The sequence below is a fragment of the Canis lupus genome, chromosome 2, assembly GCF_048164855.1.
Source record: "Canis lupus baileyi chromosome 2, mCanLup2.hap1, whole genome shotgun sequence".
NCBI classification, from domain to species: Eukaryota; Metazoa; Chordata; class Mammalia; order Carnivora; family Canidae; genus Canis; species Canis lupus.
The window spans coordinates 85572918-85588217 of record NC_132839.1 but is presented as its reverse complement, the minus strand read 5'-3'; the positions used below and the strand labels follow the sequence as shown (position 1 = coordinate 85588217).

The following is a 15300-nucleotide window of genomic DNA, read 5'->3' as shown; positions in this document are numbered from 1 at the left end:
TTTTAAGTGATTTCTGTTGCCCCCTCAGATGTGGCGAGAGCATGCTCTGTGTTGTCCCAGACATTTCTGCATTCCGAGAAGGTTGGAGATGGGTCCGGCAGCCAGTCCAGGTTCCAGTAACTTTGGTCCGTAACGATGGGATCATTTATTCTACCAGCCTTACCTTTACCTACACACCAGAACCGGGGCCTCGGCCACACTGCAGCGCAGCAGGAGCAATCCTCCGAGCCAATTCCAGCCAAGTGCCCCCTAATGAATCAAACACAAACAGCGAGGGAAGTTACACAAACGTCAGCACAAATTCAACCAGTGTCACATCCTCTGCAGCAACAGTGGTGTCCTAACTACCGTCTTTTTGCTAGGACTTAAACTGACTCGAGTGTGGCAAAATGTTGACAAAAAGAGAGAGAGAAAGAAAAAGGAAAAAGATGAACAATCTTTTGTGGTTTCTTGGGAAAACTTTTCATACCAGGTGATACTGTTCCAAAACCCCATTACCTGCAAGTGCTGATTGGAAGTGCAGAAGCCACAGTAAAACAGACAAGCAAAACGTCAAAATGTACAAACTATTGGAAATCGATTTTTTTTTCAGCTGTTCTTTTTTTGTTTGTTTGTTTGGTTGGTTGGTTTTTGTTTGGTTTTGTTTAAATGGGCAAGAAATAGAGATGTGGCTGGAATAAAAGTTAATCAAACTAGAAGGCACAAACCTAACATAGTTTTTACGGACCAAGGAACTTGTATAAGCTTTAGCAAAAGGTACATTTTCACCATACCTTTTTTTATATCACAGTATATAGTCCACCTTTGTTACCAAATAGGTTGTTCTCCTCCCTCTCCGCCCCTTGGAGCTTCTGCTCTTCAGTACATTCAAGTTCCAAGCCCGACCATGCTTGTTTAATCTGATTACCATATTCTTCCAGGTTTTTGTTTTTGTTTCTGGTTGGTTTTGTTTGGTTGGTTTTTTTTTTTTTTCTTGGTTTAAGGCTGGAACTTTTTTTTTAAGCTGATGTCTTATGACTTTTTATGAGTCGAAATTGTTTTGATTTCAGCAAGTCAAATCTTGTAAAGGCCCGCGTATTTTTTTTAAGATTATATGAAGTCTGTGCAAAAGCTTTAAAAAGAAATGCCTCTGCCTTGCCTGCAATACATGCAATGTACGTTAACTTCGTCTCTGTTCTCAGACACTGTCCGTATTTACTTCCTTGTTTTCCTTTTTCTTAAAAAAAAAAAAAAGGTATTTATAGTGGTATTCCAAGAGGTTCTAACATTTACATGGAATTAAACATGGCCATTTCGTCATTAATGAATTAATGGCACAGAACATGTTGGTATTTGAAGCGTCCTCTCCCCTTCGCTCATGCGTAAATGTATCTCCATGTTCCAGGGTTTGTTCAGCGCCCCCAACCCCTAAACCCCTGATCTTGTACATACCTTGTATTATGTGTAAGTTAAACATTTTATTTTGAACTTGGAATGTTCCCAGTGATTTCATTCAGCAGGGTGTTTTCTGCCTTTGTCAGCGTATGACAAAAAAAATATATATATCATGAGAAGTATTTGCTACCAGTTGGTAGATGGTGCCCTTATTGGATAAATGAGGAAAATCTCAGCAAAAGCATGTGTTTGTTTACTTTTTTTTTTTTTTTTTTTTTTGGTAGCCTAGGTCAAAACATCATTGTAACCTTAAAACAAGATCCTTTTATTAGATGACCAACTAAAATAGCTTGAAAGACAGTACTTTAGCACAGATAGTTGTGAGATTATAAAATTGCAAATGTAATTTATCTTTCCACATCTCTCCTGCCTTTCTTCGTCTTCTCTTCCCCAGCACTGAGCATCTCCACAAATGTCTCCTGCTCAGATAACATTTCTTTTCCATTCAGTTAAGATTTAGTTGCATTCAGGGTTGTGTTGGACTCATATGCCAGGCTCGCCGGTTTTACATTGCTTCCATCCCTGCACTTGGGTTATGCCTTTGTTCGGTTTCTTAGAAATCGTGGCAGACTCAATTGGGCTACATTTAGTACAGGAACCATGTGTGTAATGTTACAGGACACAGTCTAGTAATACAATCATCCTTCTTAGAGTTAAAAACTACCTCTAGATTGTGGTAAGCTTTTACTGTCCCATAAAACAGGAGCCACAAGTACCTTATGAATGCAGAACTAACTTCCTGCAGTGTTTCCTTACAGAACATTGTCTTTCTGGTGTCCTGGGCGATTTTGAAAACATTTTCATTGGAAGATTTTTTAAATACCCTATTAGTAGCTTTTTTGGTCACCCCCAGCTTTGCTGTGTTCATCACTCATTCTTTTGCTCAGACTATGCCATTGTAAATACAATTCCTAACCTCTCTAAATCACCTTTTCCTCAGTTTTCAAGGGGGAAGTCATTTGTAAAACACATTAGTGGTTAAATCAAAGTTATTGTGGTTTTATCTTACTGCAAGCCTTTTTAATTACTCACGGGCTGCATTACTCTCTCTATATAGCCTTCTCTTCAGATCTGCTCCAGTCACTAGCTTCTCTCGTAAGCTAACCCTGCCTCACACTTTTTAAATCTGTTTCAGTGATCGAGGGCAGAATTGTGGCCTTATCTGTCTTTGTTTTAACTGTTTACTAGCGTCTTGCAAACTTGCTTATTTCTGAGTAGTATTTATTCTCTGTTGAGTCACGGAAGTAGTCTTTACACAGTGCTTTTTGTTCGGAGCGTGGAAATATTTTCAGTACTGCTTTACTTTGAATGGGCCACACATTTCCTCCACTTCCCAGGTTTGGTATTTAGTTATGAAACTGTATTAAATTAACTGATAACAGATGAGATACTTTTGAAGAACAAACTATTCCTTACCTACCTTTGCAGCTCAAATTAATTTTTCAAGTTCTATGACTTTATTAAAATGAACTTTGCTTTTTTTTTTTTTTTTACTATTTATACCTTATTTTGGCTCTTTGTTTCTTTTAATAAGATAATTTTGAAATATTAAACTGTAAAGCCTTTTCCTGTTTGTTTGAAAAGTCCAAGAATGTACTTATACAGGCATTTCCCTTGCTATTTTATGCCATTCTGCATACCACAAACTAAAGACTGAAATTATTTGTCTGTTGTAGCTTCATTTTTTATCAGTAGTTCTTTTGTCAGCTGCTTTAAAAAAAAAAAAAGAACTTTGTGGATTTACGAATCATTTTCAATGTGTAATTTATAGGAGCCTTGACCTCTGGTTATAGTAGAACCTAACCCCTCCTCCGATGGCATTACTAGAGATGCTGGTCCTTTTTCCTCATAAAGACTCTCTTCTTAGAATGCTGACCGCTTCAGATAAAGTAGAGAGCATTCGAGTTTGGGGTTGTTTCTTGTTTTTTTGTTTTTTAATTCTGTTTTAGAAGTGTGTCTTCTGCTCTCATGAGCTATGCAATTTCTAAAAGTATGCTAGAAGCTGAGTCTGTGATCCAGTGTGTTTTTATTAGTTCCATTGAATTGATCATACAAATTGGGAAGGCAAGTTAAGGGCTTTGAATGTAGAATGCCCTTTTGATTTTGAATGATTTCAGAATTGAACACTAGGATAATAATTAACCTGCTGCTGACTTCTCTTCAACTGTGGCAACTAAAGGCATCCTCATTTGTGTGTTAATTTATCGCTCTTCTGCACAGACTTATTTGCGGTCATAACTGGTTAGTTGTGTGTTTCTTTTTAACGAAACTGGTACCATCTGTGCCCTCACAGAATATTCCCAATGCAGTTTTTGAGAACTTATAAACTCATCCTGTTTAACCAGATAATCCACAGGGGGGAGGGGTTCCTTTTTTAAACAAAATGCTATTCAATTATTAACCAAGTTACTTACTTTGATTTCAAAAGCAGCTGTGTTTTCTGATGAGTACTGAACAAATGTGTGTAATTTTCTGTGCCAGACTTTTGACTTTGTTTTCAAGCACTGTAATGTGGGATGGATGATTAGAAACAATAATATATTAGGGTTTCTATTTAACCCTTTCAGGACTGAACTGTATCTCCTTTTATTAATTTTTCCCTGTGTCGTGATAAATGTTTGCCAGCATTCAGTACTGTGTTGGTCCAGATGTAGGTTTTTATGCTCATTTTTAGCTTATTTCTTGTACCTTGCAGCATGCTCTATGCATTCAGTCCTTAAGGGGTTTATTTTACAAACTGTGCGCCTGTAAGGTTTATTAGCAATAAGATAGAAAATTGAGCAAGTTTATACCATAATTTTGTAGAAAAAAAAAGAATCTGCTCAGTTCCATATTTCATCCATGAGAATCCTGCAATACGGGCAGTTTCAAGGAATAAATAAAAAGGAAATGTAAACCATTGTAAAAGTCTTCTGTTGGATGTGCCTGATGCATGTATGATCTTTTTTTGATTTCAGAATACTTCATAAAGATACAATTAAATTACATACCACATTTTGTGTATGACAAAATCTTACCTTGCTATCGCATCACATCGAATTGATAGCTATGTGGATTTCCTTTTTGGTGTTTTTAACTATGTCGTGCTTCCAAGAGAGTTCTGGGGTTTCCCCCCTGTAAATAAGGAGAGGGGCTTTGTCACTCAAGGGGCGTATCTCCCAGTTCAGGAACACTTCAAGCTACTCTCAACAAGATTAAAGAGTATTATTTAGCAATAGCTTGCTTTCCAATATAAAGTTGCCATTTGATTTACTATACAGAAGAGCATATAATGATGATTTATGCTTTTAGCGGGGGCTCCTAATCAGAGAGAGCATTCTTTGTGTAATAGAGAAAGTAAAAGGGGGGGGATGTTACATATTCTTTAAATCATAGCAAGTTTATTTTTTATCTGACTTCTCCCAAAAGAAAAAAATAGATTACCAGAATTTTGCCAAAGATCTCTTGCTTCTAAAAATAATGATTGTTAAATAAGAGACAATTTAGTTGTAAGCTTTTAAAGGTGGAGATTGAGAGTGATTACTTGATGTAGAATTTAGAAGAGAGTAATAAGCATATATTCCTTCCTATAAATAGTGCATGAGCCCTTTCTGAGCAATCTTACCAAAGATCCATTAAGTATGTTTTCTTCTTGTCACTGAACCTCTAGATGATTGCCATTTACAGAGACGCAGAGGGCAAAGCTACATCAGATTCTAGTCATAAGCTATCACTGAAGGGAGTCTTCTTTAAAAATTAAAAAAAAAAAAAAGTCTAGGAAGATAGACTAAAAAGAAACCCTAAAAAAAGTTTAGTGCTAGGAAATCATGAGGGAGATGGATGAAGCTGATGCATCCAAAGAGGTGATCCATCTTGACATAAGGGTTAGAGCCTAAACCATATGGCCAAGCTCTAGCACCTGTAAGACTGGACAGCCATACACATCGTTCTTTGGGTTCGGGATAAAGTCGCCTGTGTGCCTGGCACATAGTCAATAAATAGTTAAAGGTGTTATGCTCACATATATGGAAATCACGACTCCTCTTGGTTCATTGAAAAGGCAGATGAATATTCTCTACTACGGAGAAGGGAGAAGGTTTTGACCACAAGAACCCGCTTATACCACACACAGAGAAAACTTGGAATTTATAGAATGTTTTGCTTTTCGAGAGCTGGCACTTTAAACTGTGGTATTCTGTGGAAAAAAATATTTAAAGGTAAGTATGAAGTTTAGGTGTGTATCGAGTTCTTTCTGGCATAATGGTTGTAGTCCTTGCTCTTCATCTCTTACGTCCCATCACCTTACTCTTAGGAACATGTAGGTCAGTCATTTCTGGCACCTTTATCTGGTTGATCATCTCTACGGGTGCTGGACAGAGTAAGGTCACTAGTATTTATTTAAATCCCAAACTTCTGATCTAGTAGCACCCCTTGCCTTCATAAAAAGGAGTAAACAGTGTAAGTGGGTGGTTTCCACGGTGGCCTCCTGGGTGGTCCCTGACCGCTGTTCCATTTACCTAGAACTAACTTTTCTCCTCGCAAGCCTCCTCTCTCCTCTGTTCTTCCTCACCACACAACACTAATGGTAACTAAGTTCTTAATATGGTCTGCACATATTTAGATGATATAATGAAAAGTTTTGGGGAAAAATAATTGTGACTTCAAGGATGATTGTTATTTTAACAATCGCCAAATGTCCTGGAGGTTTCATGAGCTTGAGATTCCAAAAGTGCAAATGATGTGGTTTGGGGGAAAGAACTTTAGCTGAAGGATAATGGAATAGACAGCTGTTGGCTTAGAAACAGGAATGTCCATCCCTAGTTCTGGACGGTGCCAGAAGCTAGACCTCGTTGTTAAAGACACAAATGGGAATTTTTAAAGCCAGTAATCTAGGCTCTGAGCTCAATCAGGGTGTGGCCAGTTGGGAAAATTTCCACTAAGGGCTGTCTTAGTCTGTCCAGGCTGCCGTAAGAAAATACCATGGCCTGGGTAGTTTAAACAACAAAAATTGATTTTTTTCCTCCCAGTTTTGGAGGCTGGAAGTCAGATCAGGGTGCCAGCATGGTCAGGTTCAGGTGAGAACTTTCTTACTGGCTTGCAGACAGCCACCGTCACTGTGGCCTCACGTGGCACACAAGACATCTGGTCTTTGCGGCAGGCCGCAGTCCTATCTGACTAGGGCCCCACCTTAGGACCTCGTTTAACTTTAATTACCTCCCGAGGGCCCTATCTCCAGAGGGAGTCCCTGGGAGTTAGGGCTTCAACATGAAAGGATGGCATGGAGGCACAATTCCGTCCATAGCCGGGCTTGTTCCTGGGCTGCAGTTTAAATAAATGACATACTGGGCGTCCGTCCCTATGATGGTATTCGGGTTTACAGCATATGTCGGTCCTGACTGGGGTTTCTCCATAGTTAGCTAAGATGATGAATGGACTGGGCTGAGAGACCAGAGGTGAGGCAAGACTGGGAGAAGTCACTTTGGCCACTTGGAAACTGAAGGCCACTATGTCCTCCTCACCACAACCCTGTGAGCTCATGCCTGAGCCATGAAGAGACTGGCCCAGTGGTCTAAGCGCCACACTAGACTCGGGTTACTAGGGAGTGGTTCTGTGACAAGTTCGGTCTTAAGGAACTTTATAGGGAACAGCTGTTCTATTTCTATCCTCAGATTTTACAGTTGAGAAAAACAGCCCTAGAGAAGTTGAAAAATCCACACATAGTTCCAGGTTGAAAATGCTTTATGAAAACTTGAAAGTGCTATTCAGTTGCCAGGTGTTTTCTTGTTCCTGTTATTATTATTATGTTGATATCCGCCGGCTGACTGCTTGGCTTGTCCTCCATGTACATGTGCAAAATGTCATAACCCTAGAATGATCCCATAGACTTCAAAACATTTTCCATCTTCCCAGTGAAGATAATAATGGGTCTTCATGTCTAACAGGTTTAGTAGCCAATGCTGATAACTTCAGGTGTTTCTGGACCTCCTCCGTCGGCTTTAGGAAGACCAGAGCTCAGAGACCAGGGTCTGGATGATGCCGTTGAGTGGTTGGCGCTCAAATCATAAACCCCCTTCCGCCAGTGGTTTATCTGGGTGGTTGTGCAGCTCTCCACTCTTCCTTTGCCCCATTTCTAAGTGGGGCGGGATGACCCCTAGCTCCTAGGAGGGGCACAAATGAGAAGCCCTCCGCCGTGGTCCTGCCTCTGGGTAGCCTCCAAGCCCAGATACACCTGCTTCGACTGCCCTCAGTCGGGTTCAGGAGTCCATTTGCCTTGGGTCTTTGAGGATCAGTGGGGGGTTTGGTCCTCAAGCCCGGTTTTGGCCTATTCATTGAGAAAACAGTGATCCGACTGTCTTGCTGTTAATACTTCAAAGGTTTACAAACGCACATCTTCACTGCGACGGCCCTCGCTGGGGTTAAAATAGTTCTTAAAGTCAGAAACCAAGACTGGTTATTAGGGGAAGGAGATTTTGTGAGAAAAACAGAAGCCCACGGGATTGAAGGGAGGCCTGGATCACGCTTGGAAACCACTCCTGCCTGTGGGTTCCGGAGCCCGCTTCATTGGGGGGCCCTCGCCCCGGGCGTTCCCTGTCTTATCCCGAAGGCCTCTGCTCCAGACTCAGTGTTGCAGATACAGCAAGTGCTGGTGGGACCTAGGCCGCTGCCCCCCGCTGTGCATTTATTTATTTTTTTATTATTTTTATTATTGTTATTATTTTTTTCCCACTGTGCATTTAGAGGGAAGGTCAGTCAGAAGGAACCTCCGGGGCTCATTTGGTCCCGTGCTGAGGCCCAGACTGACAGGGGAAGATCATTACCCACAGAGGAAATTGAGGCCGCGAGGACGGGGAACAGACGCTAGGCAGTCACTGGGGGCTACAAACCATAAATTCTGGAATCCGATGTATTTTATTTTTAATATTTATTTATTCATGAGAGACACAGGGAGAGAGGCAGAGACACAGGCAGAGGGAGAAGCAGGCTCCTTGCCGGACCCGACGCAGGACTCGATCCCAGGACTCCAGGATCACGCCCTGGGCCAAAGGCGGGCGCTGAACCGCTGAGCCCCCCAGGGATCCCCGAATCCGACGTATTAAGAGTGTTCTCCGTGCTAAAGGCTTTACGTGGAAACATCTCTTACTCCTCAGTAAATGCCCGCGAGCCCATTCACCGGGCCCCATTCAGGAGCCCCCTCCCGCCCCGCCGGCCTCTTCAGCGTGTGGGGGGCTCCCTCCACGGCCTGGGCCTCTGCTGCCCCCGCGGCCCGACCTTCTCGGGCCCGCAGCCCTTGGGCAGGAAGCACGCGGGAGCCCCCACGGGCCTTGTTCCCACGGAGGACCTGACCTGCGAGGGGAACTGCTGGGTCGGGAGGACCTGGGGGTGACCCCTGTCCCCCCTTCAGCGCTCGGGTTCACTCGAAGGTGGGGAGTCCTTGCCGCTGAGGTCCTGTTGGGGAGGAAGTCTGGCCCCGGTTACCCTAATTTCACCGATGACGAGATGAAGGGAGAAGGGCGAGGGTCACCGGCAGGGCTCCCCAGCTGGCAAAGCCCCCTGTGGGCCAGGGGACCCCGGGGGCTTGGTGGCCTCCCGAGCCTGCTGGAGAGCAGCGGGGAGGTGGCCTCGGAGAGGGGGGCCCACGGCGCCCTCCCTTAGCGTGTGCTCTGCGGCCTGTGCCCCGCACCCGGCGTCAGGAACCCCGCGGAACTGGTGAATTCTGCTCCATTCCAGCCTCGTACTGCAGAGGGAGCCACACAGGCTCAGCTTAGGGACGCCCGGCTGGCTCTCAGTCGGTTACACACCTGCCTTCGCTCCGCTCGCTCGGGATCCCGGGGTCCTGGGATCGAGCCCCGCGTCGGGAGTCTGCATCTCCCCCTCCGTCTGTCCCTCCCCCGTCTCGTGCACACCCACTCTATTTCTCTCTGTCTCTAATAAGTAAAATCTTTAAAACACAAAAGCAAAGCCAAAAAGCTCCGCTTACAGGGAGCTTTCCTTGTAGTGGAGAGAGGCCGGACGTATCCACAAACCTTATTTATCTGCACGCACACACGTATGTACCTACTAAGGGCTCGACCTGAAAGTGTCGCTCATCTAGAGGTGAGGTCATGGCATCTGAGCACCCAAACAGCCCAGCAGCGTCACATCTGCCCACTTTCCAGAGAGAGAGAGAGAGAGGGAGGGAGGGAGGGAGGGCGGGCAAGCCCCTCCTTGGGGAAGAGCCAGCCTAGCCAGAGGCGGGCACCGAGGCTGAGCGGGGCCCCAGGAAGCCGATCCAGCAGCCGTCCTGCCGGCTGTGTTGGGCCACTTCAGGGGGACGTCCCCCCACAGGGAGGGCAGCCCCGAGAACGCAGGTGCCACTTGCAAGAATGAGGAGCCTGAGGGCGGGCAGGGGCAGGAGGGAATGCAGAGTAGATTTTAGGTCTGGTAATTTTGAAATGACTATTAGTCTTTTCTTTTTTAAGATTTTATTTATTTATCCCTGAGACACAGAGAGAGAGAGGCAGAGACCCAGGCAAAGGGAGAAGCAGGCTCCCTGCGGGGACCCTGATGCGGGACTTGATCCCAGGACCCAGAGATCACCACCTGAGTCAAAGGCAGATGCTCAACCCCTGAGCCACCCGGGTGTCCTGAGATAACAATTTTTGTTTTTGTTTTTGTTTTAAGATTTCGTTTATTTATTCCTGAGAGACATACAGAGAAAGAGAGAGAGAGAGAGAGGCAGAGGGAGAAGCAGGCTCCGTGCAGGGAGCCTGATGCAGGACTCAATCCCGGGTCTCCAGGATCACGCCCTGGGCTGAAGGAGGCATTAAACCGCTGAGCCACCTGGGTGTCCTGAGATAACTCTTTGTTTTTAAGTTAAAATGTCAAGTGAGCAGTCAGGTGTCTGGGTCCGGAGCTCAGGGCGCGGCCTGTGCTAGAGATACACATCTGGGAGCCTCCCGCAGGTAGATGGAGCCTAAAGTCCTAGCCTGATGGGATCACCAAGGAAGGTTCCAATCCCAAGCCCAGGGCAGCACTTCTCAAACTTTATAGTAGGTCAGTGGGGTCAGTGGGCCTGGGTGTGGAGATCCTGCATCTCTAACAAACTCCCAGGGGACCCACTTCGAGTAGCGAGGGCCTCGTGTATCCCCTCCAGACAGAAATGGGAGTGACTGGCAGAAAGAGCGAAGTGCCTCTTGACTCCACAAGGGTGATTGTTGAACCAACGTCATTGTTTTCCAAGTCACTGTGAACTCACTATAGTGGCCTTAGAACAGGTGTTACTATTGTTGTTGCTGTTGTTGTAACTGAACTCAAGATGGGGAGTCCAGGCCCCACCTACCGAGCCACCCGGCTGCCCCAGGCCGGGCTCTTTGTGAAGCAACACAGAGTGAAAATTTCTCTTTACACTCGGGGAGGCCTTTGATGCCAAACCGCTGGCTAGTGGGCTGGGCAGGTGCGTGTTACAGGGCCCGTGGCGTGGCCTGTCGAAAAATGCCAAGTGTTCGTGCGCAAGGACAGGATGCACAGAAGCCTCCGTTACTGACAACGTGTCAGAAACCCCAGAGCCTCGAAGCACCCAAGAAATTGGTGTACCCAGAGGCTGGAGGAATGTTGCACGAAAAAAAAATATATATATATATATTAGTTAAAAAAAAACTAAGTTTAAAAAAAATCTTTGGTTTAAAAAAACGCCAAAACTGCTCATTTTTTTTAAAGATTTTATTTATTTATTTCTGAGAGACACACACACACAGAGAGAGAGAGAGGCAGAGACCCAGGCAGAGGGAGAAGCAGGCTCCATGCAGGGAGCCCGACGTGGGACTCGATCCTGGGTCCCCAGGATCACGCCCTGGGCTGAAGGCAGGTGCACAACCGCTGGGCCACCCGGGCTGCCCAAAACCGCTCATTTTTAAGCTTTTCTCATGAGAGCAATTGTGCAAGCCCAGAGACTGAATGGCTGATGACAAGAGCCTCGGTGAGCGGCATCTCTCCGCGGAGACACTTCCCAGGGGGCCTGGCTCTGTGGAGGCCGCTTCTCCCCTCGCCGGGATTTTAGATCTGAATGAACCCAGCCACACTTGGGCTCCTCTGGGGAAGAGGCCTGTGGGTGCCAGGTGAGCCGGGGGGCCCCGACCTCACAGCCCCCAGGCTCTCTCTCTCTCACACACACACACACACACACACACACACACACACACACACACGACCCTCATATGCTCCACCATCGCCACCGTGGCCACCCCGCTGCCCTGGATGTGTGTTCACGCCGGGCGCCCCTTGGGAGGGTGCCGCTTAACCCTTCCTGCCCCGAGAGGCGCCCCCCAGCTGGGTGTGAAGAGCAGGGCGCCGGCACCCAAGGGGAGCTGCGCTCAGCGGGCCGCGCTGCGAGGACCGGGCCTACCCGGGGCTGTGCCCGGTGGGGCCCTTTCTAACCGTGTGGCTAAAGCTCAGATCTTTCAAAAGATCGAGGAGGGCACCTGGGGGCTCAGCGGTTGGGTGTCTGCCTTGGGCCCAGGCCGTGACCCCGGGGTCCCGGGATGGAGCCCCGCGTCGGGCTCCCCGCATGGAGCCTGCCCCTCCCTCCCCCTGGGTCTCTACCTCTCTCTCTCTCTGTCTCTGTGTCTCTCATGAATAAATACATAAAACCTTAAAAAAAAAAAAAAAGATCAAAAGCGGCACCTGAAGGCACGCAAAACACTTTATTTTCTGCTCTTAAAGACAAATATTTGCCAACCCACCGTTTCCGAGGTGGAGGGAGGTTAGGGACGCTCAAGGCTCCGTGGCCCCCACCTCCCCCCGGGGCAGCCCCAGAGCGAAGTCCTGTCCCCTCGACTCCCAGCCGACCCCCCACAGTGGTGGCTCCCGTCTCTCTCCTGCGGCGATGACTCCCCACGTCCCCAGAACTGGGGACGCCTGAGGGCCACCCTTCGACATCCTCCCGGGCCCATCCCAGCGCCCCCAGCCCACCGCCCGCTTTGGGTAAAGGGCACCCCCAGTTCTTCGCGGGCCTCCTTGGAAACTCCAAGTCAGTCCTGGTCCTCTGTCCGGCTCACGCCACTCGCCCAGCCCGAAGGCCAGGCAATAGGTCCTGGGAAACACCTGCAAACCGTGACCCCGGTCACCTGCTCCGCCACCGCGGGAGCCAAGCCACCACTGGCCGTCGCAGTGGCCGCCCAACAGCTGCTCCTGCTTCCTCCCGGGCCCTCTTACGGGGATTCCTCCAAAAGGTGTCCTGCTGCTGCTGAAAGCCCCCGACCCCCTTCCCTAAGTCCCCCTCCTGGTCCCCGCCAACGTGCCGTGCGGCCTCTTGGTCCTCATCTTTCGCCCTCACCCTGGGCCCACTGGTTTCCAGACACACCGGCTTCTCTTGTCTTCCCCAGATTTCACCAAACGTGCTCTCACCCCAGGGCCTTTGCATCGACCATTCTCTACGTCTGGAGGAGCATCCAGCATTTTTGCCACAAGCATCCTTGCCATGCACAACTTCGCTGCACAACCAGTGGGCGGCAAGGCAATTTTGCTTTGTTAATAAAAAATGATAACTGGTTGACAATTTGGTTTGATAGTTTGGTTTCATTTCCCCATTTTTATATCATATAGATCTTAGCCCTCATAACGGTCTATACAGCGGCACAGAGTTGTGAATCCACATTTCCCACAGAACTTTGGGACGTAGGGCAATATGCCAAGAACAAAACTGTGTAGAGAGCCTTCACGAGGCGATACAAAGCATATGCAGTCTAGTATTCAAGAACTGCTATCTCTCTTAGAGAAGGAAGACATTTTAGCAAAAAAATAAAAGCGTAGGGATCCCTGGGTGGCGCAGCGGTTTAGCACCTGCCTTTGGCCCAGGACACAATCCTGGAGACCCGGGATCGAATCCCACGTCGGTCTCCCGGTGCATGGAGCCTGCTTCTCCCTCTGCCTATGTCTCTGCCTCTCTCTCTCTCTGTGTGTGTGTGACTATCATAAATAAATAAAGATTAAAAAAATAAAATAAAAAAAATAAAAGTGTAAGGGAAAAGGAGACATCAACAAGCAAAAAAAAAAATGTAATGCTATGAACAAAAGACTTCAAAGACAAGTGCTTAGGTAAACCTCGCAAACTAAAATCCATGGTCATTGCCACGCATCTACACACATTTTTTTTAAAAGATTCTATTTATCTATTCATGAGAGACACACACACACCCAGAGAGAGAGAGAGAGAGAGAATGACAGAGACACAGGCAGAGGGAGAAGCAGGCTCCATGCAGGGGGCCCCATGCAGGACTCGATCCCGGGTCTCCAGGATCAGGCCCTGGGCTAAAGATGGAGCCAAACCACTGAGCCACCCAGGGACTCCCCACCAAAAAAATTTTTTAAGTGGATGGGAATGCGTCCCGGAGGGGGAAGGATGACACGGAGCCCCCAAGGACACCTCTGACTCAGCGGCGACAGGCTGAGTTAGTGCTGCAGTGTAGCCAGAAGGTCAAGGACAGACAAATAAATCAAAGAGCCAGCGGTGGATGCAGGAGGTGGAGATGCTTCAGGGCTCGGTTCCCGGGGGAGCTTTCTCACCTGCAGGGTAGGAGCCCCCACCCCACCCCCCCACCCCCAAACAGGTGAGTCCCCAGCAGGCCAGGCTCCCCACAGCTCCGTTGGCTCCTCCATCTGCCGAGTCTGAGGGTCTCGGTTCAGGCACATAGGCCGGTGTTGGAGGGTCACGCAGGTGCGCAGGATCTCACGGCCGCCCCACGCAGGTGCCCGCGGCTTAGGGCCCCGGCATCCGGGCGTTCTCACGCCGCCGGGCAAGGACAGAGCAGAAGCAAATAATGAAAAAAAAGAAAGGCCAAACAAAGAAAGTTTCGAAAGCAAATGTTGACCTTAAACAGAAGGCTCCTTTGAACGGCCAGGAGGACAAGTGTAGCCAAACACAGGCCAGGCTGTCGGAGCTCCTGTCCCCGTGGGGGAGCCCCAGCAGATTAGCCGTGGGGACTTTTCATTTGTTTCTCGAGATAAGGCAACTACAGGCTGATTAGGGAATGGCATCTGGGCGGGGCTGTGCAAGGCTCCCCCGGGGCCCCTGTGACAGCAGGAGAAAGGCCACGTCAGGGCCTGAGCCCGCAGGCCCAGGCAAAGGAGACTGGGTCCCAGGGGGCTGCTCAGGCTCCTCCTCCCAGGCCTATAGCTGTCCTCCAGGCTGGAAGGACGGCCCGGGCCACCGCACAGGGCCGGAGGACCACACCAGAGCTGCCTGAAGCCGGGGCAGAGCCGAGTGGCGAGGGCTGGGGCCCGGGGCCTCTGGGCACGGCCACCCACAGGTGGACGGAGAGGGACAGGCCACTTGCGCTTCTCGAAGCGGCTCATGTGTTGCAAGGTGAAGGGATGACCCCCCCAGTCCCACACTCAAGGCAGTGGAAGCGTAGGTCCGAGCGAAGACCTGCGGACGTTCAGTGCGGCTGCATTTGTCATGCTCCCCACACTGGAAACAACCCAGGTGCCTATCATCCGGGGAAAGAATAAACAGACGGGTCTGTCCATATGTACTGGGGGGGATGGTGGCCCCAAGAAGTTATATCCACACTCTGATCCCTCAAACCTGTGAATGGGGCCCGTCTTAGGAGAAAGCGTCCTTGCAGATAAAATTAAAGTAAGGCTCTTCATAGATTTTTGGATCCCAACCCTTTATCTGATATGTCGTTTGCAAATACCTTCTCCCATTCCATAGGTTCCTTTTCAGTTTTGTTGCCTGATAAAAGAGCAAGAGCTTTTTTATCCTGATGAAGTCCCAGAAGCTCATTTTTGCTTTTGTTTCCTTTGCCTCCAGCAACGAGCCTAATAAGTAGTTCCTACGCTAGAGCTCAAAAAACAAACAATCCAGTTAAGAAATGGGCAGAAGACACGAATAGACATTTTTTTCCAAAG

The 15300-nt window shown here is 47.9% G+C and overlaps 1 protein-coding gene across 12 annotated transcripts in view; it reads left to right on the top strand.

The window, feature by feature from the left end:
* RBPJ (recombination signal binding protein for immunoglobulin kappa J region) overlaps positions 1-4428 on the top strand; it is a 225513-nt gene extending 221085 nt beyond the window's left edge. For all 12 annotated transcript variants that reach the window (XM_072808600.1, XM_072808570.1, XM_072808609.1 and 9 more), the window contains one exon: positions 29-4428. In XM_072808600.1, coding sequence (XP_072664701.1) covers positions 29-344 — 316 coding nt within the window. In that variant the 3' untranslated portion in view covers positions 345-4428. The remainder of the gene's footprint in view (positions 1-28) is intronic.
* Positions 4429-15300: the final 10872 nt, after the last annotated feature.